Here is a 25,069-nt window from a genome sequence, read left to right on the forward strand (position 1 = left end):
ATTTTTTTTTTTTTTTTCTCACAAAGTCTCCCTTTCCGCTAACTTGTGATAAAAAGTTCAATCTTTCATGGACTCAATATGCCCCTCAGCGAATACCTTGGGGTGTCCGAAATGGGGTCACATGTGGGGTATTTATACTGCCCTGGCATTTTAGGGGCCCTAAAGCGTGAGAAGAAGTCTGGAACATAAATGTCTAAAAATTTTTACGCATTTGGATTCCGTGAGGGGTATGGAAAGTTCATGTGAGATTTTATTTTTTGTCACAAGTTAGTGGAATATGAGACTTTGTAAGAAAAGAAAAAAAAAATAAAAAATAACATTTCCGCTAACTTGTGCCAAAAAATAAATAAAAAATCTTCTATGAACTCGCCATGCCCCTCAAAAGTTATCTTTTTATAGCGCCGCATCGATTTTACGGTGTTTTTGCAGTGATCAGAAAAAAAATAATAATTCTGTCACTGCGGTGGGGCGGATTGAATGCAGGTGTGCGCACAAGATCAGGCCTGATCAGGCGAACACTGCGTTTTTTGTAGAGCCTATAGAATATGTCCTTTTCTTGTCCGCAATTGCGAACAAGAAAAGGCATTTTCTATATAGTTCTGGCAATGTGTGGATCCGCAAAATGCGGAAAGCACATTGCCGGTGTCCGTGTTTTGCGGATCCGCGGTGTCCGTGATTTACGGATCTACAAAACACATACGGACGTCTGAATGGAGCCTTACGGGGGGGGTGATCAATGACAGGGGGGTGATCAGGGAGTCTATATGGGGGGGTGATCAGGGGTTAATAAGGGGTTAGTGACGGGGGGGGGGGGGGGGTGTAGTGTAGTGGTGTTTGGTGCTACTTTACAGAGCTGCCTGTGTCTTCTGGTGGTCGATCCAAGCAAAAGGGACCACCAGAGGACCAGGTAGCAGGTATATTAGACGCGGTTATCAAAACAGCGTCTAATATACCTTTTAGGAGTTAAAAAAATATATAAAATTATCGCCGCTGGCAGGCTGTAGATGCATTAGTTTACCTGGCGATCCTGTGAACGCGCGAGCCTGTGTGCGCGCGGTCACAGGAAATCTCGCGTCTCGCGAGAGGATGAGCTGGCGCGCCCAGGAGGAATTACAGGACCGTCGCCAGGACGCGATCCTCCGTACGGCGGTGCTGTAGTGGTTAAGAGAGACCTCCATAGCACCCTCCCCTTTAACAGTGACTGCCACAGTACCCCGCTGCCTTAAAACTGACCTCAACAGTAACCTGCTGCCTAAACAGTGACCTCCACAGCGGCTGCCCCTTTAATAGTGGCCTCCACAGTCCCCTGCCCCCTTAACAGTGACCTCCACAGCGGCCTGCTCCCTTAACAGTGACCTCCACAGCGAGTGCCCCTTTATTAGTGACCTCCACAGTACCCCGTCTCGTTAACAGCGATTTCCATAATAACCCGCCCCACGGCTTTTCTCTTAGCGTCTGACAACAATCGTCCAATCGAATTCCTTTTCTTACCGGGCATTAATCTTTTTAATTGACAGTATATAAAACCCCACTGAATTAGTATACACTTAAGGTCATGTGAGGTACATCAGCCTCCACAACAATGTTGGCTAAGCGTCACAATAGAAATCATTAACTCACACATAAGCCGTCTTATACTAAGAATGTCCTCCGTTGCCTATAGCAACCAATCAGTGCTCATATTAATGACCTGTAGCAAAATAGAAGCTGAGCTGTGATTGGTTGCTATGTACAACCTGATGAATATCCAGACTAAGTGCCACAACAGCCAACAGACAATGGCTCCTGTAGGTTCGGCGGTTAGGTTACTAAGTGTATTTTTTGGCAAATAATTGGAAAGGCAGGGTGAAAATTTCCTCTCAAAACATAGTCTATGAGGTTCCCCAAGTCACAGTAGGCGGCTGTGCAAAATTTTGTGATTGTAAATGCGACGGAGCAGATTCCTTTAGCGGACATACATACATACACTCAGCTTTATATATTAGGTTTAATACTGGTGGAAAAAAGTGAAACTAGCCAATCTGATAAGAGTCACTTTCCTGAGCCATGTTTTGGAAGATGGCAAATAGCCAATCACGTGCCCTGAACAAATACATTCAGGAAATGCATAAACATTCACACTCTGGAAGTGGAGGTCAAGCTAATGTACAAAGGCATGCAACTTCTCCCCCTGGCCAACAATGGGGGCAATTATCAGGAAGGAGCAGACACATAAATCACAGGCAGCAGCAGATCATCCTGTCTAAACCATGATTCTCTACAGGGATGAGCAATCACAGCAGCGATCACTCATCCCCATACAGCGGAGGAGATCTGTGCATATAAACGCAGCTCTCATCTCCTGTAACAAGTAGGCAATTATTGGGACTGAATAGATTGTTTCTGATAGTTGCCTGCTGTGTTGGCCTGTAATAAGGGGCCTTTAATATCTGTTCTAAACAAAACAAAGGGTTTGAGAAGATGTAGAGGTAGGAGACCCCAAAAGGTCTAAGGGGATGTTCACACAGCGGCTTTTTAAGCAGAATTTTCGCGAAGAAAGCCACAATGAAATTTTGCAGCCTTGCCGATAAGGGCCAAGTCCTTTCTCAGCAAAGCAATGGCTTTAAGCCGCGGCTCCGCAATCCTCAGCGCTGCCTCCCATTGAGATATATGGGAGGCAGAAAGGACGCGGCCGCTGGTGGGTTTTTAACGTGACTGTCTGCGCCAAAATTCTGCTTAAAAAGCCACCATGTGAACGTCCTCTAAGAGTGCATGGTGTAATAAACAGGGCACAAAATCTGCAACAGGGATTCTGATGCAAAACGGTTTGTATTGCAGATTTCGGAGCAGAATTTCACCTAGCATTGAAGCCCCTGGAGTGGGCGCCATTCTTAAAATCCCTACTACCGTCACATATAGTAATATAGCGGTAGGCTAGTGGTTAATAATGGGTTATTTAGGTTAAATTTAATTTATTTTTTCCTTTGACATGTTGTATGACTGATATACCCGCTGCCTTGCCTCCTCAGGGGCGGGCCCAAGCCCACAGGAATTTTGGTGGGTATTAAAAGGGAACCTGTCACCAGTTTTATGGTGTCCTAACTAAGAGCAACATAAATAAGTGACTTATTCTCTTAACAAAATGCTGGGTCACTTTCTTTAATTGACCCAGTCAATCTGCCAACATCTTGTATTGAAAAGCTCCAGCTGATAATGATGAGTCATGAATATTCATGAGCTCCTGACTCTCCCCGCCCACCTGCTGCTGATTGACAGTTTGTTTCCATAGGAATCAGCAGCAGGTGGGCAGGGGAGTGGCTATAGCTCTGAATGAAATATACGCTGGACTCAATAACATCACGCTGGACTCGAATCAGCTCATTAGCATGTGGCATCTTTGTGTGTATATTATGAGGCAACCATCTGTCCCACCAGTAAGTGAATACATCTAAGGTACTTTTTAGTAGTTAATGATTGTATATAATTAGTTAGATTATAATCAAATATCCACATGACAGGTTCCCTTTAAGTCTGTAATGGTGCTCTCCTTGTGAGAATGGCACATATTTATTAGGAATTTTAGGACATTTTATAATCTCTGTCACATACCTAACTGTTTTGCAAGCCCTCATGTAGGTGAGACTCGTGCTCATTTAATTTTCCAATTCTTAAAGGGGTTATCCATCTGTCTGTAACTGACGACCTATCCTCTGGATAGGTCATCGGCATCTGATTGACCCCAATCTATTAGATGCTGATGACCTATCCAGAGGATAGATGATCACTCTAAAAAAAAAAAAAAAAAAAAAAAAAAAAAAAAATTTTCATAAGGCTGCTTTCACACTAGCGTTCGGGTTTCCGTTCGTGAGCTCCGTTTGAAGGAGCTCACGAGCGGACCCGAACGCAGCCGTCCAGCCCTGATGCAGTCTGAATGGAGGCGGATCCGCTCAGACTGCATCAGTCTGGCGGCGTTCAGCCTCCGCTCCGCTCGCCTCCGCACGGACAGGCGGACAGCTGAACGCTGCTTGCAGCGTTCGGGTGTCCGCCTGGCCGTGCGGAGGCGTGCGGATCCGTCCAGACTTACAATGTAAGTCAATGGGGACGGATCCGTTTGAAGATGCCACAATGTGGCTCATCTTCAAGCGGATCCGTCCCCCATTGACTTTACATTGAAAGTCTGGACGGATCCGTCCCAGGCTATTTTCACACTTAGCTTTTTTTAGCTAATATAATGCAGACGGATCCGTTCTGAACGGAGCCTCCGTCTGCATTATTATGGGCGGATCCGTTCAGAACGGATCCGCCCGAACGCTAGTGTGAAAGTAGCCTTATAAGGTGTAGACATGAGCGAAGTTTTGAAAAATCAGATACAGCTGCTTGGCTGAACTTCAGCAAGAAATTCTATTCGTTGCGAATTACTTGCTCCTGGTCACCACCGCTGCTTCTCCCCATGCACGGATGAAAACATCCGGTGTCGGGGACGAGCAGCCAACGGCAGGCGGGGACGAGCCTCCCTAGCGTCACCTGCGATTCTAGGGAGGCTCATCCCCGTCCCCATCGCCGACCAGGAGTGGGGTAAGTATATTCCCTGTGAGGGGACAGGAATATGGGGGGGGGACGGGGGGGGGGGCAGTTTTTAGTATTGGATAAACCAATTGGATAAGCTGTTCAGGGGTTAATAAAAATTAAAAAAAATGATACTCACTTCATCCACTTGCTTGTGGAGAGGCCATCCGCTCCTGTCTTGATTGAAGAAAACCCACCAAAGGACCTGCAGCGAGTGTGATGACCTCACCACGTGATCACGCCACAAGCGGACGGCCTTTCCGTGAGCAAGTGGATGAGGTGAGTATAATTATTTTTTTCTTAACCCTTGATTAACCCCTGAACAGCTTAATGTGAGTCACAGATGCCGCGATCATCATTGAAGGTAGCATCTAAGGGGGTAAAAATTGATTAGTTACCGAGAAACGCAAGGAAATTCGGGTTTGTGGCGAATCTAATTTTTCCTGAAATTCGGATCAAAGTCCACCTCGCTCAACACTTATAGGGTGTAGAGAAAGGAGGTGCCTGCGTGTTTTTACGGCTATGTACAAAGAGGCCACTCACCTCAGCAGTTTCCACCCCGACTTTCTCCGACTCATAGATCAAGGACACAGATCTATTGCTGCTGTCCACTGCCGACTGCGCCCTCCTCATCACTTCTTGCTGCAGGGACCTCTGCCTGTCTGCCTCCTCCCGCCTTCTCCTATCCGCTGGGGATTCATAGGGGTCCTCTTCACTGTTCCACTTGACAGGCTTGAAGTCCTCATCCTCCTCTTCATCGAAGGGGTTATAGTTCCTAGACATGACGATGAATCTGCAGTGTGGAAGAAGACACAAGTCACGTGACATGAAGCCCCTCAGACCACACATGTACATCAGTGACGCTGTATAGGCATCTTACCGGTAAACAACCCCGGCTGACAAGCCTACAACACCCCGGAGCTCAGCACCTGCTGCTCGCCTGACCGTTCTAGCTCACTTCCGCCCTTCTGCTGACGTCACCACAGTCTGTAGAGTCAACTTCCGCCCGCACTGCTGTACCGTAAAGCGAGTAAAAAAAAAAAAGAGAGAGAATACGTTGGTGCTGGCAACTGAATACGGTAATTGCTGTCATTAGATGTGTGTATATACCTCTGCTTAATCCATGTTTTTGTATAGATACCGGAAGTAGCTTCCTGTATGTCGCCCGGATACAGTTGCCACGGTAACGAGGGATGGAAGCCCTCCTCCTCTTCTTTACTGGTCATGTGATCTGGTCATGTTGACGTCATCTGACGGCTCCGGGAGAAACATGGCGGCCAAGGGGGGCAGCAGTAACTCTCGGGGGTTTTATTTTAACACAGTGCTGTCCCTGGCCCGCTCCCTGGCAGTGCAGCGGCCGGCGGCCTTGGAGAAGGTGAGGCGGGAGCGCGCTTTTGGGGAGGTGTTGGCTGCAGGGGGAAAGTTACTGAAGGAGTCCCCCTCCCGGGGCAGAGGAGTCCTGGGGAGGGGGAACTGGTGCGTGACTGACATTAACCTCTTACTTGCCGGACTTGTTTCCATTCCGGCTGTCAGAGTGGGAGGAGGGAAGCTGTGTGCCTGTCACTGACTGCCATTACCTGTCACTGGGCGAGTCCATTCATGGCTTGCACTCGTCAGGGAGTATCACCTCCTAGAGTAAAGATCTGGTCTGGATCAGATGCTATGATGAAGATCTGATTGTTTATAGGGGGTTTTTGACCCCTATTTGTCTAAAAATTGTAATATGCAGACCCCCGACTGTTACTGGACCCCAGGACGCGGAGGCGACCCTCCCCCTGAGATTGCTAGTCTTGCTTGCGGATGCAATACATTTTTCACTGAAGATTCATTCATTTCTAGGGGTCAGGGCTGCGTGAAAAACGTAGAATATAGAACATGCTGCAATTTTTCACTCAGCGCAGAACTGATGCGTGAAAAAAACTGCTCATGTACACAGACCCATTGAAATGAATAAGTTAGGATTCAGTTTCGGGTGCTATGCGTTCATGTTACGCATTGAACCCGCGTGGAAAACTTGCTCGTGTGAGAGGGCCTAAGGCCTCATTCATACTGCTGTAAGTGGTTTGTGGCCTGCAAAACACGGTTACCGGCTGTGTGCATGCCGCATTACGGTGCAGTCCCATTGACTTCAATGGCTCCGTGCTCCGAATGTTGTGGCAAAGCATAGGACATGGGCCTATATTTGGTGGCGGAGCTCCATGGATTCCTTCGGTGTGTCTCCGCATCCATGCGGCCACGCTCAAAAAAACATAGGACATGTCCCATTTACTTCACCACAACATGTGGAACACCGTCTCACAGGAGCTCTCGTGCCTTTGCAAAAAGCTGATCGGCGGGGGTCCCGGGTGTCAGACCCCCACCTATCCTGAGAATATGTCATAAGTATAAAAATCTCAGAAAACACTTTTAAGGTTTCTACGCTTTTTCCCCCATCATGCTCAACAAGGGGGCGGAGCTTCATGGGATAGTAGGTGGGGCCTAAGATGCACAATTTGTTGCTGTAAATTCACAAAATTTCTAGCTTAAAAATCTTTCTCAAAGTAAGGCCTAATTCACACATCGGTGATTGTGAGCCAAAACCAGGACTGGAGCCTCCACAGACAGAGTATAATGGATTTCTTTGTAAAATGGTCACAAGTCCCTGTTTTTTTAACTCTCCGTGCAACAGTATAGTCACACATCCGGATTTATGCTGTGTCCACCAGTTAGGCAGGGCGAGTCAGGGGCTGTGCCAGGGTCTCCTGCCCGAGCAAGTACTAACATTTCCGGGTGTAAACGTTAGTGAACAACTACGCCAGCTGCAAGAACTGCCACAGATGCACCTGATTTATAATTCGGCCCGCGCCTCATCATAAAGTAGACAAACCTAACAGCAACGCAGGGGGAAAACTAATACTGGCGTAAAAAGCCTCACTGTGATAATAAGGCCTAAGCCAACCAATGGAGTCCTAAGTGTCTATCCCTGCACCAGATGTATCATCCAGCCCAAGCACCTGTCTGGTGCAGGTCTCCAAATCCTGTCTAACTTTATGCCATTTTTAGGATTAGTAAATCTGGGCCATCATTTTTACGCAGTGCGTGGATGAGAATTGAGGGTTTTCTTGGAGTAGATTACTGATGACCTCAGGATAGTCCATCAGTCGGTGGAAGTCTGACTGCTGGCACCTCACAGCATACCCAGTACAGCGCTGTAAATTGTATAGTGGCTGTGCTTGGTATTGCAGCCTAGGCCCATTCATTTGAATGGGTCTAAGCTGCGCCTAGGCCATGTGACATCACTGGCCTCTTCAAGCAGATGATCAGTGGGGGTCAGACCCTATTAGATATTAACGACCAATCCGGAGGGTAAGTCATCAATATTCTCCTCTCAGAAAACCCCTGTAAATCTCATCCATATTACTACTACTGTAAAATGCTGCAGATTAAACACCTGCAGCTACGCAGCGGAAGAGCCTACATAGTGTCATACTTTGATGCTACACGCTAGGCTGTTCCAAAACCACATCTCCAATCATCCTGATAGCTGCAAGCTGTCAGGGCATGATGGGTGTTGTAGTTTTGCAACAGCTGGAGAACCACAGGTTGGGGAACATTACACATAACCCTCTGTATCTGTTTTTGTCTGGCGTGCTCCAGTTCCTCCTCCTGTTGACTACCAGGCAAGGAGCCATTTTATGAAGTGATGCAGAGCATGTGTGCAGCGCGCCCTGTGCAAGTCTATAGGAGACGCAGAGAGGGCCAAGTGAGCAAGAGCTAATCTGTTCTGGAGACCGCTGCTATACTACTAGAATATCTGAATTACACGTTGCAGGATTAAAGCAGTGAATCGGCCATTGAAGTTTTATGGGGTGTTAGGATATATAGGTATGCATCAGATTTCTCCAGGTCACTTGCCTTGCTGGGTTTAGTTGCTTGCTGTTATATAATACAACTGCCGGCTGCAAAATGTGAATGCTCGGTATCTGTGATGGTGATAAAACCCTTCCAGTTTGACATGTGATATGCAGCAAGTGTGCCCTGACCATGCCCTCATTCATCTCATCTCATTACAACGTAAAGGCTGTGCCTAGTGTTAATGTGATTACTGGCGTGCTGCTCTAGTGCTTGTAAATGCCTTTCTTATATATATATATATATATATATATATATATATATATATATATATATATATATATATATATATATATATATATATATATATATATATATATAATTATAGTATTGGGCAGAACGTGAAATTATAAAAGCGCCATGTGCCTCTCATCTGTTGTCATCTGGGCACTGCTGATGAGGTGACTGGTCACTGTGCTCTTGGACAAAAAAAATCACAGAAAAAATAAAAAACATAGAAGCCCAATGGCTTAGGTAGGTTTAGCGTAGGACCCGCCTGACCTGAGACCACTTTGGCGCTTGGTAGGCAGGCTCAGATGTGTTTTGATCAAAATACAGTACAGACCAAAAGTTTGGACACACCTTCTCATTGAAAGAGTTTTCTTTATTTTCATGACTATGAATATTGTAGATTCACACTGAAGGCATCAAAACCAACAGTCTTGAAGGAGTTCCCAGAGATGCTTAGCACTTGTTGGCCCTTTTGCCTTCACTCTGCGGTCCAGCTCACCCCAAACCATCTCGATTGGGTTCAGGTCCGGTGACTGTGGAGGTCAGGTCATCTGGCGCAGCACCCCATCACTCTCCTTCATGGTCAAATAGCCCTTACTTTCAAAGTTTTCCCAATTTTTTGGCTGACTGACCTTCATTTCTTAAAGTAATGATGGCCACTCGTTTTTCTTTACTTAGCTGCTTTTTTCTTGTCATAATACAAATTCTAACAGTCTATTCAGTAGGACTATCAGCTGTGTATCCACCTGACTTCTCCACAAGGAAACTGATGGTCCCAACCCCATTTATAAGGAAAGAAATCCCACTTATTAAACCTGACAGGGCACACCTGTGAAGTGAAAACCATTTCAGGTGACTACCTCTTGAAGCTCATCAAGAGAATGCCAAGAGTGTGCAAAGCAAAAGGTGGCTACTTTGAAGAACCTAGAATATGACATATTTTCAGTTGTTTCACACTTTTTTGTTATGTATATAATTCCACATGTGTCAATTCATAGTTTTGATGCCTTCAGTGTGAATCTACAATTTTCATAGTCATGAAAATAAAGAAAACTCTTTGAATGAGAAGGTGTGTCCAAACTTTTGGTCTGTACTGTATATAGTTAAGAACTTTAATTACAAATACAAAATAAAATAAAAAATAAATTGGAGGTAGTATTACAAATACATAAACTGTGTGACATAGGTCCCCTGTGGTAGGGAGTCTAGAATCCTAGTCTCGTATAGGGAGGCCGCTGTGCCAGACACAAGGCTTTCTACTTCCGTGATAACTTGGGTATTATCTTCAGATGTTATTCCATTCGGAATTCTCCACTACACCGTGATCTGTGTGGAGAGAATGGTTTTACCGTAACACTGTACCGTTGATGTCTATGTAGCTAATCCTATCGCAAACACATGCTATTAGGATACAGTGTTGTCAGTATGCATTTGATTTTCTCTGACCTAGCATTAAAGCTTAGGTGGGTATATGCAGTGATATCCAAATAGGTATATGAAGATAATGTCCGTATCAAATACTGAGCAGTGTACCGCAATCGCCAATGTGTGTATTCAAGTGTTAAAATCTCACCTAAAAATCCATGCATGGAATAAAGGATGTGTGTCCGGAGATCTCTGGCAATGTGCACACGGATTAGGGCACAGTCTTTACTCTCAGTTTGATGTGCCTGCCGTGGCGTCCCACGTGGTCTTCGGCACAGAGAGATCTTATCTCTGGATATTCACTCTTATCCGTGAGTCCCAAAGTAAGTATGCTTGTCTCGTGTGTCAGGAAAGATGCCGTCCGCGTGGTAAGTGGAACCGAGCCGGACCGCCTCTCAGATTCAAATGAGAGCAACTCTGGAGAGATCCATAAAGGAATGGTCATGAAGAAATAGCCATATCAGGACACTTGTACATAAGGGGTAGCCAAACCAAACGCGTTTCGGAACATACACTTGTTACTTCTTCAGTGGTTAAACCCCTATGAGTCAAGAGATTTATCTAAAACGCACCATTTGAACCAGATACGGTTCAAGTGCAGTTTTCATGCAATTCTTTGTATATATGTATATTCCACGTAGAGTTGTTGCGATACCAAATTTTTTATTCGGTTTCGATGCCATAAAAAAGTATTGCGATACGCTATACCATTCAAAACCACGCGAAAAAAATAAACCAAAAAAGCCACGTGCATTCCACATTTTAAAAAATGGCAAATCGCACAGTTTTTATTTATTTTACCGCATAGATTTTTTATATTTTAAAAGTTTGTACTTTTTCTGACATGGCGATATGTAATATGTTTTATTGTTTATACATTTTATATGTGAAATTGGGACAGGGGGTGATTCATACTTAATATTTTGGTGGGTTTTTTTTTTTTTTTTTTACACTTGACGTCAGAGTTCTCCTCAGTGTCCCGTAAATCCCGCGCCGTCCCTTTTAGTATTCGGCGCAGGCGCAATGAGGAAGACGGCAGCAGGAGCGCGTCCTTCACCTACTGTGCCTGTGCTGAATACTAAATGGGACTGCGCAAGCGCCGGATTTACGGGACACTGAGGAGAACTCGGACATCAATCAACTGGACCTGGGCGTGCCAAAGGGTGAGAAGACGGAGCCTCTGGGTGCTGCAGCAATGCCCCAATAGCACCTAGAGGCTCATTAGCATATTATAAAAGTCTTTATTTTGAGAGAACGGCAGCAGGCAGGCAGGGAGTTATAAAGCATACTGTCATGTACTGCTGACATTAACACAACGCTATTTTTTTTATTTTTTGTGAATTTTTAGACCGCAGCACAAAAGCAATGTGTAAACTTGGCCATTGTGTAAAGCACCTGAAATATAGTTATACTATTTGCAGAACTTCTACATTTTGATGAGAATTGTGTCATGTTTGGAATTTTTATTAAGAATGTAGGCATTCCATTGCGGATTTCATCTGATTACCAAGTTCAGTAGTGCCTACAGATTTAGGATCCTAACTCAAATGAATTAGCCTCTGGCATTTTTCAACTTTTTTTTTTTTTTTTACCTAAAGTTTTTTTGGGTGTTTTTTTGCACACACTGAGGATCATTTATCAATGGACTTGAGACTAGTTTAAAGGGATTCTGTCACCTCGTTTTAGCTTATAGAGCTGCGGACATGCACGTGGCTGCCGCAATCAGCTCCTTCCAGTCACCACCTGGATGTGGGAGGAGAGGTTGCGACTAGCCTATATAGACATGGCCAGTTGGATTTCTGATTAGTCACGACTAAGAACATGTTTGTTCGAAATGCGTAGACGTTCATTTGGAACACTGAGGTGATGCTGTCACTGTATGGATCTGTACTACACTGAATAAAGAAACCCACAATATTTTCTAAACTTCGATGCTGGATTGATCGCTTCATTTCTACATGTTCGCGATATACCTGTCCCATAGGGCTGTGAGCTTCTATTGTGTTAAAATGATTTTATAGATATGTAAATGAGCCTGGTAAGGAGCCCAAGGGGCTGTACTAACCTTCTTGGCGTCCAGCCACGCCCCCTGTGAAGGAGCCCAGCTCCGCCTGCGTCCTCCGACTCTCCTCCTTGCTCACAGTTAGATCGCCGTAATCTCGTGATGCGCGAGCGCAGTGCCGGCATAGTGTTCCTTCCCTGTGCTGGCATCAGCCTCAGGGATGGAACTGCGCATCGCGAGATTACGGCGATCTAACTTTGTGAGCAAGGAGATTTGGAGGACGCAGGCGGTGCTGGGCTCCTTCACAGGGGGCGTGGCTGGGCTCCAAGAAGGTTAGTACAGCCCCTTGGGCTCCTTACAGGCTCATTTACATATCTCTAAAATCATTTTTTAAACAATAAAAGCGCACAGCGCTGTGGAACAGGTATATTGCGGACCTGCTAGCGGCGATCTAGCCGTGCATCTCCGCATCTCTATAGGCTAAAACAAGGTCACAGATTGCCTTTAATTGTTAAAGTCTCAAGTTCCTTTTTTTTAGTTGCACAAGTTTCATGCCGTGTTCAAAATGGGAAACTGGTGTAAATGTTGCAAAATACTACTCCAGCCAGGAGGTGGAGTGCTTTTTACACCAGGTGCATGAACTGCCATTGATGTGCCTAATTTATGATGAGGAGCACCCCAGTTGTATCCGCATCCACAGTATCGGTAAAAAAATGCCATAATCTTTATTAAATCACTGTAAAAGTATAGTTAATAAGGGGTACTAAGAACTGACCTTGTGGGATACCTGCTCAGTGTTTTAGTGCTGCTTTAGGGACGTTTTGTAATTGGTTTACAGTGTGCTCTTAGTTATGTATTTTCCAGAATAGCCCCTTGTTGTCATGTGGGTATATGTCTGTATTTTAATTATAGAGATTTTCTATGCTTAGAAAGCTAATACATATTGCTGATTTATTCACAGGTACAATATATGAGTATAAGGCCCCTTTCACACAAGTGAGTTTTCCGCGCGGGTGCAATGTGTGACATTCATGTCAATGGCTCTGTGTACATGAGCTTTTTTTCACGCATCAGTTCTGTGTTGCGTGAAAAACGCAGCATGTGCTATATAGTGTGTTTTCACACAGCCCTGGCCCCATAGAGTTTAAGGCTTCAGTGAAAAACGCATTGCATCCGGAAGCAAGTTCGGATGCCGTGCGTTTTTCACTGATAGGAGATGTTTGTAAACCTTCTGTTTTTTTTTGTCACGCGCAAACGCATTGCATCAGTGCGGAAAAAACTGAAACACTGAATGCAATCGCAAACAAAACTGACTTAATTTCGAGCGTGACTGAGCCAATCCGTCACGCTTGTGTGAAAGAGGCCTAAAGACACCAGTAAGGCTACTTTCACACTGGCGTTTTGGCTTTCTGTTTTTGAGATCCGTTCAGGGCTCTCACAAGCGGTCCAAAACGGATCAGTTTTGCCCTAATGCATTCTGAATGGAAAAGTATCCGCTCAGAATGTATCAGTTCGCCTCCGTTTGCTCACCCTTCCGCTCTGGAGGCAGACGCCAAAATGCTGCCTGCAGCGTTTTGCTGTCCGCTTGACGAAGCGGAGCCAAACGGATCCGTCCTGGCACACAATGTAAGTCAAGGGACGGATCCGTTTTCTTTGACACAATCTGGCACAATAGAAAACGGATCCGTCCCCTATTGACTTTCAATGGAGTTCAAGATGGATCCGTCATGGCTATAATACAACCGGATTCGTTCATGACGGATGCATGCGGTTTTATTATTGTAACGGAAGCGTTTTTGCAGATCCATGACGGATTCGCAAAAAACGCTAGTGTGAAAGTAGCATAATATGTATTAGCTTTCTATTCTCAATATTGTAAGGCTATAGCCACTATTATGGGTTAAATGAGGGAGATAAAATAGAAAAGAAAATGTAAGTCTTTCCTTGGATTTGAACCTGGAACATCTACATGCAAGACTGATCACTTAACTCCAGGCTACAGCCTTATCATATATTTTTTTTTTTTTATAAGTATAGATTGTGCCTGCGAATAACTCTGAAATATTGATTAGCTTTCTGAGCATAGAAAACCACAATTCCCAACATAGCAAGGCTATAATACGTAGAGTATATTATATGTACTAGGACACAGCTCTGCTCTCAGCATGCTGATGTCTAGCTCTGTCAATCAAGGAGAGGGGGAGTGTGCAGAGCACAGTGGGTGTTACACAAGCAGTGCTCCAAGGATTCAGCCCCGCACCCTGGTCCTCCAACGTGCTCATTTGCATATGAATAAAACACAGATATATATGCAGCTTTTTAGCATAAAGACGGGTGTCGTTTTAATTAGCATGATGAGCCCTATCAGGTAGCATGCCTGGGTTAGTAGGGTTAATCATGCTGACAGAGGCTTCTTAAATGTGGGACTATTCCTAATAATAATTCCACCGGACTGCTCGAAATTCATTCATCTTGCCTGTCATTCTTCTGCGTGCTCCTTCAGCCAACAGCAGATTATAAGTGTACGGCGTTTGGGAGGAAAGTATTACTCCCTGCTTCCTGGGCAGCGCACCCCATAGTCACAGGACCTGGACTGAATACTTTTGTAATTACACGTAACTAAAAATTTAGTATAGTCACTGAGCTGTTCAATGAAATCTTTATACCGCCACCTACTGTTTGCTCTTTTTCTAATTTCTCTGTCCACTGTTTCGTCCTTTGCAACCAGCTGCAGCAGACAGGACATGCCCCCTGGGCTGTCATAGGGAGAGAGCGGTAGCAGAAAGGACCCGGACCCTGAGATGCCAGCTTGAAATAAATCTATCCGAGCAATTGGTTCTAACTTTGTTAGAAAGAGATTATCATGTCCTATATGATGTCTTATTTTCATTTTTTACATTTATCATGAGATACCCCTTTAAATAGGACAGCATGGCCGCCGCTGCTTTTCCCCGTGCGAGGATGAAAACATCCAGTGCTAGGGAGGCTTGTCCCTGTCACCGCCTACCATTGGGTGTGGGGACCAGGAGAGTTGCGGTGAGCCAGGTAAGTAGAATCAGTGTGAGGGGCCCGGGCATGTGGGGGAGCATCTCCAGGCTCGGATGACCCCTTTTAAAGGCCAAGACAGTGTATTGTGCAAATAGTAGTTATGAAAGAATACAGTGGACTTATGCATATATAGTTATGGGCCTGCTGTCATCAGGGCAGGGCTTCTCTACCTCCGCCCCATCCTGTCTCAGCAGTGACTGAGGGGCTGCTCTGTATCTGTATATAACTACAGTATGTCCGCTATATAGTTTGATAACTAATCGTGGTTTTTTTTTTTGTGTGTGTAGTTTGAGTTAATGGCAGATAAGACCAGTTTCCATACTGTGCTGCCCTTAAACAGTTAATGGAAATGAATGCAGGTTCCTAGGCAAAAGACTAGTCAAATGTCAGAATGATGTCAGGTTTTGAATAACCCAAATCTCTGAGTAGTGCTAGATAATTAAAGGGAACCTGTCACCGGGATTTTGAGTATAGAGCTGAGGACACGGGTTGCTAGATGGCCGCTAGCACATCCGCAATACCCAGGCCCCATAGCTCTGTGTGCTTTTATTGTGTCAAAAAGACGATTTGATACATATGCAAATTAACCTGAGATGAGTCCTGTCCCTGACTCATCTCACGTACAGGACTCATCTCGGGTTAATTTGCATATGTATCAAATCGTTTTTTTGACACAATAAAAGCACACAGAGCTATGGGGACTGGGTATTGCGGATGTGCTAGTGGCCATCTAGCAACCCGTGTCCTCAGCTCTATACCCAAAATCCAGGTGACTGGTTCCCTTTAAATTAAAAGTGTAGTCCCATTACGACATCCCCTATCCACATAAGGACAAGTGTCTGATTTAGTGGATGCCCCCACTGATCACGAGAACAGATGCCCGTGTTCCCCTGTGTAAATGGAGCGGCGGACACAAATGTGTGCTGTCACTCCATTCAACTATTTAGAGCTACCAGACATAGCCGATTTGCTTTTTAAATCTGTCAGTCCAATGCTTGTTTGCTGCTATTATTTTTGTTCTGCTTCGTTATAGGAGCAGAAGAACAAAATTAACGGAAGTGGCGGATTTGGCAAATAACTGACAGGAACAGAGCCTAACGGACTGTTATGGGATGCATTAGGTTTACTTTCAGGAAAATGTTTTTTTTTTTTTGTTTTTTTTTTACGGTGAAAAATGTCCTTTTCTCTCTATTTTTGACGAATTCTGTGATGGAAGCTTCCGACACAAATGTTAAAGCCGACTTATTGTCATTGTAGTAATGCTCATGAATATAAAACTTATTTTGGTAGCCCTGCCCTGAAAGCTCCAAGTCTCTACGCCTGTGCGCGCCGCCATCTGGGGAATATAAGTTCCCTATTGATATGTCTTTTGAGTGTAGGAGGAAACTGGAAACCCACGCAAACACGGAGAGAACATACAAACTCCATGCAGATTAGTTGGATTCAAACCTAGGACCCCCAAGCCACTGTGCTGTTCACATTGGACCCTCTTTCTCATGTTCACAAAGCCTGCAGCATTTGGACCCCTACAGATCAGACACTTATTCTATCTTGTGGATAGAGTGAAGTTGTTGTATGGCGACAGCCCCTTTTAAGCACTGGACCCTTTCATTCTGGACATCAGTGGTGGTCTAGGATTACAGAGTCCACCAGTAGGGTCTTCTCACATGTATCTATGACATATTTTGGCTGGATTTCATTGTAAAGATGATGTTCCTTTTGGTGCAGGCTTCTGAGCTCTTGCCTGCGGAGTTGTTTCTTCATTCGTAGAAAGTAATCAATTAGAACCTAGAAGATTGTGTGTGTGTGTGTGTGTGTGTGTGTGTGTGTGTATATATACAGATGAAACTCGAAAAATTTGAATATCGTGCAAAGTTCATTTATTTCAGTAATGCAACTTAAAAGGTGAAACTAACATATGATATAGACTTATTACATGCAAAGCGAGATATTTCAAGCCTTTATTTGTTATAATTTGGATGATTATGGCTTATAGTTTATGAAACCCCAAAGTCACAATTTTGAGGTACTCTATGCTTAGGTGATATGGATTACTTAGCCTGACTAGAGTCTGACACTTTGAGCCTAGAATATTGAACCTTTTCACAAAATTCTAATTTTAAGCTGCATTAATGCAATTCCTTTTAATTTGCATTACTGAAATAAATGGACTTTTGCACGATATTCTAATTTTTCTAGTTTCACCTGTGTGTGTGTGTATACAAAATTTGTGTCAGTGTCCAAATATATATATATATATATATATATATATATATATATATATATATATATATATATACACACACTCACCTAAATGTGTGGCCAACATTTCTAAAGAATGCTATCAGCACCTTGTTGAATCAATGCCACGTAGAATTAAGGCAGTTCTGAAGGCGAAAGGGGGTCCAACACCGTATTAGTATGGTGTTCCTAATAATTCTTTAGGTCAGTGTGTGTGTATGTGTGTGTGTGTGTGTGTGTGTGTGTGTGTGTGTATATATATATATATATATATATATATATATATGTATATATGTGTGTGTGTGTATATATATATATATATATATATATATATATATATATATATATATATATATATATATATATATATATTTGGACACTGACACAAATTTATTTATTTTTTACCCGTTTACTAAAACATATTCAAATTATAGTTATATAATGGACATAAAGTCCAGACTTTTAGCTTTCATTTGAGGGTATCCACATTAAAATTGGATGAAGGGTTTAGGAGTTTCAGCTCCTTTATGTGGCACCCTGTTTTTAAGGGACCAAAATTAATTGGACAAATGACTCAAAGGCTGTTTCATGGGCAGGTGTGGGCAATTCCTTCATTATTTTGTTCTCAATTAAGCACATAAAAGGCCTGGATTTGATGTGAGGTTTGCTGAGAAGTAAACATGTGGTCAAAGGAGCTCTCCATGCAGGTGAAACAAGCCATCCTTTATCTGCGAAAACTGAAAAAAAACATCAGAGAAATTGCTACACTATTAGGAGTGTCAAAATCTACAGTTTGATACATCCTGAGAAAGAAAGAAATCACTAGTGACCTCAACAATGCAAAAAGACCTGGATGCCCCCGGAAGACAACAGTGATGGATGATCGCAGAATAATTACCATGGTGAAGAGAAACCACTGGTTTGGCTGTTGTGAAGAGAACAACACTCTCCAGGATATAGGCGTATGAATATCCAAATCTACCACAAAGAGAAGACTGCATGAAAGGGTTCACTGCACGGTGCAAGCCACTCATCAGCCTCAAGAATAAGAAGGCTAGATTGTACTTTGCTAAAAAAAAATCTTAAAAAAACAGCACACTTCTGGAAGAACATTCTTTGGACAGATGAAACCAAGATCAACCTCTACCAGAATGATGGAAAGAAAAAAGTATGGCGAAGGCATGGAACAGCTCATGATCCAAAGCATACCACGTCACCTGTAATACACGGCGGAGGCAGTGTGATGGTTCGGGCATGTATGGCTGCCAGTGGCACTGGGTCCCTAGTGTTTATTGATGATGTGACACAGGATAGAAGCAGCCGGAAGAATTCTGGGGTTTTCAGAGACATAATGTGTGCTCACATCCAGCCAAACTGACTGGTCGGCGTTTCAGAATACAGATGGACAATGACTCAAAACATAAAGCCAAAGCAACCCAGGAGTTTAATAAAGCAAAGAAGTGGAATATTCTTCAATGGCCAAGTCGGTCACCTGATCTGAACCCAATAGAGCATTTCACTTGTTAAAGACAACTTCAGACAGAAAGGCCCACAAACAAACAGCAACTGAAAACCGCTGCAGTAAAGGCCGGCAGAGCATTAAAAACGGAGGAAACACCGCGTCTGGTGATGTCCAGGAGTTCAAGACTTCAGGCAGTCATTTCCAATCAAAGTATTAGAAATTAACATTTTATTTACAATTATTTAATTTGTCCAATTACTTTTGAGCCCCTTAAATGAAGGGATCGAGTTTAACCACCTCTGGACCGCCTAACGCAGATGTGCGGTCCGGAGGTGGCAGCGCTGCGCACAGTCACGCATATACGCGTCATCTCGCGAGACGCGAGATGACGCGAATATGCGCGCGCGCATGCGCAGTTCGCGCCGGCATTTCGCACAGGAGTATTTCATCAGCAACCTGCCAGCCAATGATCGTGGCTGGCAGGTTGCTGATTTTTAAAAAAGCCAATCAAAGTGCCAGATATCAGATCATATTAGTAAATATGATCTGATATATGGCTGCCTGCTCCTCTGCTGGTTCTTTTCGTCGTTTGGATCCAGCAGAGGAGCAGGCTTCACAGTGAGTACACCAAACACTACACTTTAGCCCCTGATCACCCCCCTGAACCCCAATTAACCCTTTGATCACCCCTGTCAATCACAAGTGAAAAGAAAAAAGTGATCAGTGCAAACTGTCACTTTTTTTTTTCACTGTTATTGACCGTTAGGTTTTAGGTATAGTTTAGGTCCCTTGGTTAGGTAGTTAGCGATCAGTTAGCGCCCAGCCCACCGCACCGCAGTCCGTTATTCGCTGATTAGCGTATCGCTAATCAGCATTTGTACTTTTATAGTATCTGGAAGTGATCAAAACTGATCACGGTCAGATCTATAATAGTACTAGTGTCACTTTAGTTCGCCCTCCACCCAAAACGCAGTGTTTGCCCGATCAGGCCTGATCGGTCGCCCACACGTGCGTTCGCCCACACCCGCCCCACCGCAGTGACAAAAAAAAATTTTTTTTTGATCACTGCACATTCACTTTACACGCACTGCGGCGATAAAAAAATCAGTTTTGATATTTTTTATCAACCGCAGCGGCCTCCGGTACTTCGCTAGCCTCCCCTTTGTAAGACAGGCTTGCTTTTTTTTTCTTGGGTAGTCTCAGGGAATACCCCTAAATTTAGTTGCCCACATGTCTAACAGGGGGTATTCTTCTGAAGAGGCCTACAGGCTTCTGACCCAGTCGGATGAGGAATGGGAACCCTCATCTGATGAATCCAGCGGGTCAGAATACGAACCTGTAGAAAGCAGTGGCTCTCTGACCCAAAGTTCGGACGAGGAGGCTGAGGTCCCTGATACCACCAGGCGTACCCGGCCCCGTGTCGCTAGACCGCAGGTTGCGCAGGATCCGCTTCAAGAGCAGCAGAGTGGGGCTGGTGCTGTCGGATTACGTGGTGAGGCATACACCAGCAGCCCAGCCCTCCCTGGACCTAGTACCAGCACTGCCGTACAACCTGGTGAAGTAGCGAGCACCAGAAGGGCAGTTGAAGCTGGCACGGTGGCACGTGCAGTAGTGACCCCGTCGCAGCCACCGCAAAGACGTGCCCGTAGAGCCCCTAGAATCCCAGAGGTGCTGGCAAACCCTGATTGGCAGTCCCCAACTTCAGCCGCACCTGTAGTTTTCCCTTTCACTGCCCAGTCTGGAGTTCGGGTTGAGACAGCTCAGATCGGTTCGGCCCTGGGATTTTTTGAGCTGTTCTTGACTGCGGAGCTTTTAGACATAGTTGTGGCCGAAACAAACAGGTATGCCACACAATTTATCACCGCTAACCCGGGAAGCTTTTATGCCCAGCCTTTCCGGTGGAAACCAGTCCAAGTTTCCGAACTTAAAACTTTTCTGGGCCTCCTCCTCAACATGGGCCTGACAAAAAAGCATGAATTGCGGTCATATTGGTCCACGAACCCGATTCATCACATGCCCATGTTCTCTGCTGCCATGTCCAGGGCACGTTTTGAGGCCATCCTGCGGTTCCTGCACTTTAGTGACAACACCGCCTCCCGTCCCAGGGGCCACCCTGCTTTTGACCGGCTCCACAAAATTCGGCCCCTCATAGACCATTTCAACCAGAAATTTGCAGATATTTATACCCCAGAGCAAAACATCTGCATAGACGAGTCCCTGATACATTTTACCGGGCGCCTTGGCTTCAAACAATACATCCCAAGCAAGCGCGCCCGGTATGGGGTCAAATTGTATAAGCTCTGTGAAAGGGCCACAGGCTATACCCACAAATTTCGTGTCTATGAGGGAAAAGATCAGACCCTGGAGCTGGTCGGTTGCCCTGACTACCTGGGGAGCAGTGGGAAGACAGTTTGGGACTTGGTGTCACCCTTATTCGGCAAGGGGTACCATCTTTATGTGGACAATTTTTACACAAGTGTGGCCCTCTTTAGGCATTTGTTTCTAGAACGGATTGGCGCCTGTGGTACCGCGCGAACTAGTCGCGCGGGCTTCCCCCAACGGCTCGTTACCACCCGTCTTGCAAGGGGGCAGAGGGCCGCACTGTGTAACGAAGAACTGCTCGCGGTGAAATGGAGAGACAAGCGTGACGTTTACATGCTCTCCTCCATTCACGCAGACACGACAATACAAATTGAGCGAGCAACCCGTGTCATTGAAAAGCCCCTCTCAGTCCACGACTATAACCTCCACATGGGAGGGGTGGACTTCAATGACCAGATGTTGTCTCTGTATTTAGTTTCCCGACGCACCAGACGCTGGTATAAGAAGGTGTCTGTATATTTAATTCAATTGGCTCTGTACAATAGTTTTGTTCTCTACAGTAAGGCTGGGAGAACTGGATCCTTCCTCAAATTTCAGGAAGAGATCATCGAGAACCTCCTGTATCCAGGAGGTTCCGTGGCCCCAACCACCAGTGTAGTTAGCCGTCTACACGAGCGACATTACCCCAATGTCGTTCCTGGTACCTCAACCCAACAGTCACCCCGAAAAAGATGTCGTGTCTGTAGCAGGAGTGGAATAAGGCGTGACACCCGCTATTTCTGTCCTAACTGTCCGGACCACCCTGCCCTATGCTTTGGAGAGTGTTTCCGGAAGTACCACTCACAGGTACACTATTAGCATAGGGATCATCTCACCAGGACAGGCACACAGGGCTATTAGGGCCCATTCACTCACTGCTGCTGCAAACGTCTCCTTTCACATGGGACAAAGTGCATAACGCACTTCGCCACATCTTTGGGCGATTTGCGCTTTGCACATTGACCCATGGGGAAGGAGAGGTTTGTTCTATAAAGGTAAAAAAAAAAAAACACACCAGTAAGCAAACACGTTAATGTTCAGTTAAAAAAGTTAAAGTTTATATGTTCTGTTGCAAAGTTAATTAAATTATTGCGTTGCGGCCTGGTTTTTTTTTTTTTTTTTTCTTTTTTTTCTTTTTTTACCTTCCAGGTGGACCAACCGATTGACTAGCTGCAGCACCGATGTGCATTCTGACAGAAATATTGCGCTGCTGTCAGATTACACGCAAGTCGGTGTATGCGGCGCTGCAAGACGGGATTTTCTCCTCTGCAGTGACAGATACGTTTGCCAAGGCATACGAGCTGAGGAGGAGGCGGCGTTCCTATGCTTTGGCAAACACTTTGTGTGTATATATATATATATATATATATATATATATATATATAAAAAATTAAAAAAATTAAAAAAATCCCGGCAATGATTTATTCATCCACATCGATTGATGTGAATGGAGAAATCTGGTTTGCCAGGGCATACGAGCTAAGTGGGTATGGATGTAGGGCGGAGCTCCTATGTCCTGGCAGACGCCTTTCCCCTCCATTTTTTTTTTTTTGGCAGAGATTTTTTCATCCACATTGATCGATGCGAATGAAGAAATCTGTGCCGTTCATTTTTTTCTTTCAGCCCAGAGGCTGAACGGAAAAAAAAATCTCATTACCTGTATGCTCAATATAAGGAGAATAGCAGAAACTCCTAATGCTGGCCATACATGTAATGATTGCGGAGACCCTCAAATGCCAGGGCAGTACAAACACCCCACAACTGACCCCATTTTGGAAAGAAGACACCCCAAGGTATTTGCTGAGGGGCATATTGAGTCCATGAAAGATTTAAATTTTTGTCCTAAGTTAGCGGAAAGACTTTGTGAGAAAAAATAAAAAATAAATAAAAAATTTCCGCTAACTTATGCAAAAAAAATAAATTTCTATGAACTTGCCAGGCCCCTCATTGGATACCTTGGGGTGTCTTCTTTCCAAAGTGGGGTCACATGTGGGGTATTTATACTGCCCTGGCTTTTTAGGGGCCCTAAAGCATGAGAAGAAGTCTGGGATCCAAATGTCTAAAAATGCCCTCCTAAAAGGAATTTGGGCCCCTTTGCGCATCTAGGCTGCAAAAAAGTGTCACACATCTGGTATCGCCGTACTCAGGAGAAGTTGGGCAATGTGTTTTGGGGTGTCATTTTACATATACCCATGCTGGGTGAGATAAACATCTTGATCAAATGCCAACTTTGTATAAAAAAATTGGAAAAGTTGTCTTTTTGCCAGGATATTTCTCTCACCCAGCATGGGTATATGTAAAATGACCCCCCAAAACACATTCCCCTACTTCTCCTGAGTACGGCGATACCAGATGTGTCACACTTTTTTGCAGACAAGGTGGGCAAAGGGGCACATATTCCAAAGTGCACCTTTCGGATTTCGCAGGCCATTTTTTACACATTTTGATTGCAAAGTACTTCTCACACATTTGGGCCCCTAAATTGCCAGGGCAGTATAACTACGCCACAAGTGACCCCATTTTGGAAAGAAGACACCCCAAGGTATTCCGTGAGGGGCATGGCGAGTTCCTAGAATTTTTTATTTTTTGTCGCAAGTTAGTGGAATATGAGACTTTGTAAGGAAAAAAGAGAAAAAAAAAAAATCATCATTTTCCGCTAACTTGTGACAAAAAAAAAAAATTCTAGGAACTCGCAGTGCCCCTCACGGAATACCTTGGGGTGTCTTCTTTCCAAAATGGGGTCACTTGTGGCGTAGTTATACTGCCCTGGCAATTTAGGGGCCCAAATGTGTGAGAAGTACCTTGCAATCAAAATGTGTAAAAAATGGCCTGCAAAATCCGAAAGGTGCACTTTGGAATATGTGCCCCTTTGCCCACCTTGGCAGCAAAAAAGTGCGACACATCTGGTATCGCCGTACTCAGGAGAAGTTGGGGAATGTGTTTTGGGGTGTCATTTTACATATACCCATGCTGGATGAGAGAAATATCTTGGCAAAAGACAACTTTTCCCATTTTTTTTTATACTAAGTTGGCATTTGACCAAGATATTTTTCTCACCCAGCATGGGTATATGTAAAATGACACCCCAAAACACATTCCCCAACTTCTCCTGAGTACGGCGATACCAGATGTGTCACACTTTTTTGCTGCCAAGGTGGGCAAAGGGGCACATATTCCAAAGTGCACCTTTTGGATTTCACCGGTCATTTTTTACACATTTTGATTGCAAGGTACTTCTCACACATTTGGGCCCCTAAATTGCCAGGGCAGTATAACTACTGGGGGGTTTTCTACTGTTTGGGCATTGTAGAACCTCAGGAATCATGACAGGTGCTCAGAAAGTCAGAGCTGTTTCAAAAAGCGGAAATTCACATTTTTGTACCATAGTTTGTAAATGCTATAACTTTTACCCAAACCATTTTTTTTTTTGCCCAAACATTTTTTTTTTATCAAAGACATGTAGAACAATAAATTTGGCGAAAAATTTATATATGGATGTCGTTTTTTTTTTTGCAAAATTTTACAGCTGAAAGTGAAAAATGTCATTTTTTTGCAAAAAAATCGTTACATTTTGATTAATAACAAAAAAAGTAAAAATGCCAGCAGCAATGAAATACCACCAAATGGAAGCTCCATTAGTGAGAAGAAAAGGAGGTAAAATTCATTTGTATGGTAAGTTGCATGACCGAGCGATAAACGGTGAAAGTAGTGTAGTGCCGAAGTGTAAAAAGTGCTCTGGTCATGAAGGGGGTTTCACCTAGCGGGGCTGAAGTGGTTAAAAAATGCTTTAGTTCCTTACATTTTTATGCAATCATTTTGTTCAACCCACTGAATTAAAGCTGAAAGTCTGAACTTCAACTGCA

General features: G+C 44.3%; 2 protein-coding genes across 3 annotated transcripts in view; one reads left to right on the top strand and one right to left on the bottom strand.

Annotated features, from left to right (window-relative positions):
• SNAP29 (synaptosome associated protein 29) overlaps positions 1–5,559 on the bottom strand; it is a 28,557-nt gene extending 22,998 nt beyond the window's left edge. The window contains exons 1-2 of the mRNA XM_044275548.1: positions 5,426–5,559; positions 5,089–5,338 (exon numbers count right to left, since the gene is read on the bottom strand). Of these exons, the coding sequence (XP_044131483.1) occupies positions 5,089–5,328 (240 nt within the window). The 5' untranslated portion in view covers positions 5,329–5,338; positions 5,426–5,559. The remainder of the gene's footprint in view (positions 1–5,088; positions 5,339–5,425) is intronic.
• Positions 5,560–5,769: 210 nt separating this feature from the next.
• Positions 5,770–25,069, top strand: part of PI4KA (phosphatidylinositol 4-kinase alpha) — a 162,055-nt gene continuing 142,755 nt past the window's right edge. For both annotated transcript variants that reach the window (XM_044275544.1, XM_044275545.1), the window contains exon 1: positions 5,770–5,920. In XM_044275544.1, the coding sequence (XP_044131479.1) occupies positions 5,783–5,920 (138 nt within the window). In that variant the 5' untranslated portion in view covers positions 5,770–5,782. The remainder of the gene's footprint in view (positions 5,921–25,069) is intronic.

The sequence above is a fragment of the Bufo gargarizans genome, chromosome 1, assembly GCF_014858855.1.
Source record: "Bufo gargarizans isolate SCDJY-AF-19 chromosome 1, ASM1485885v1, whole genome shotgun sequence".
Lineage (NCBI taxonomy): Eukaryota > Metazoa > Chordata > Amphibia > Anura > Bufonidae > Bufo > Bufo gargarizans.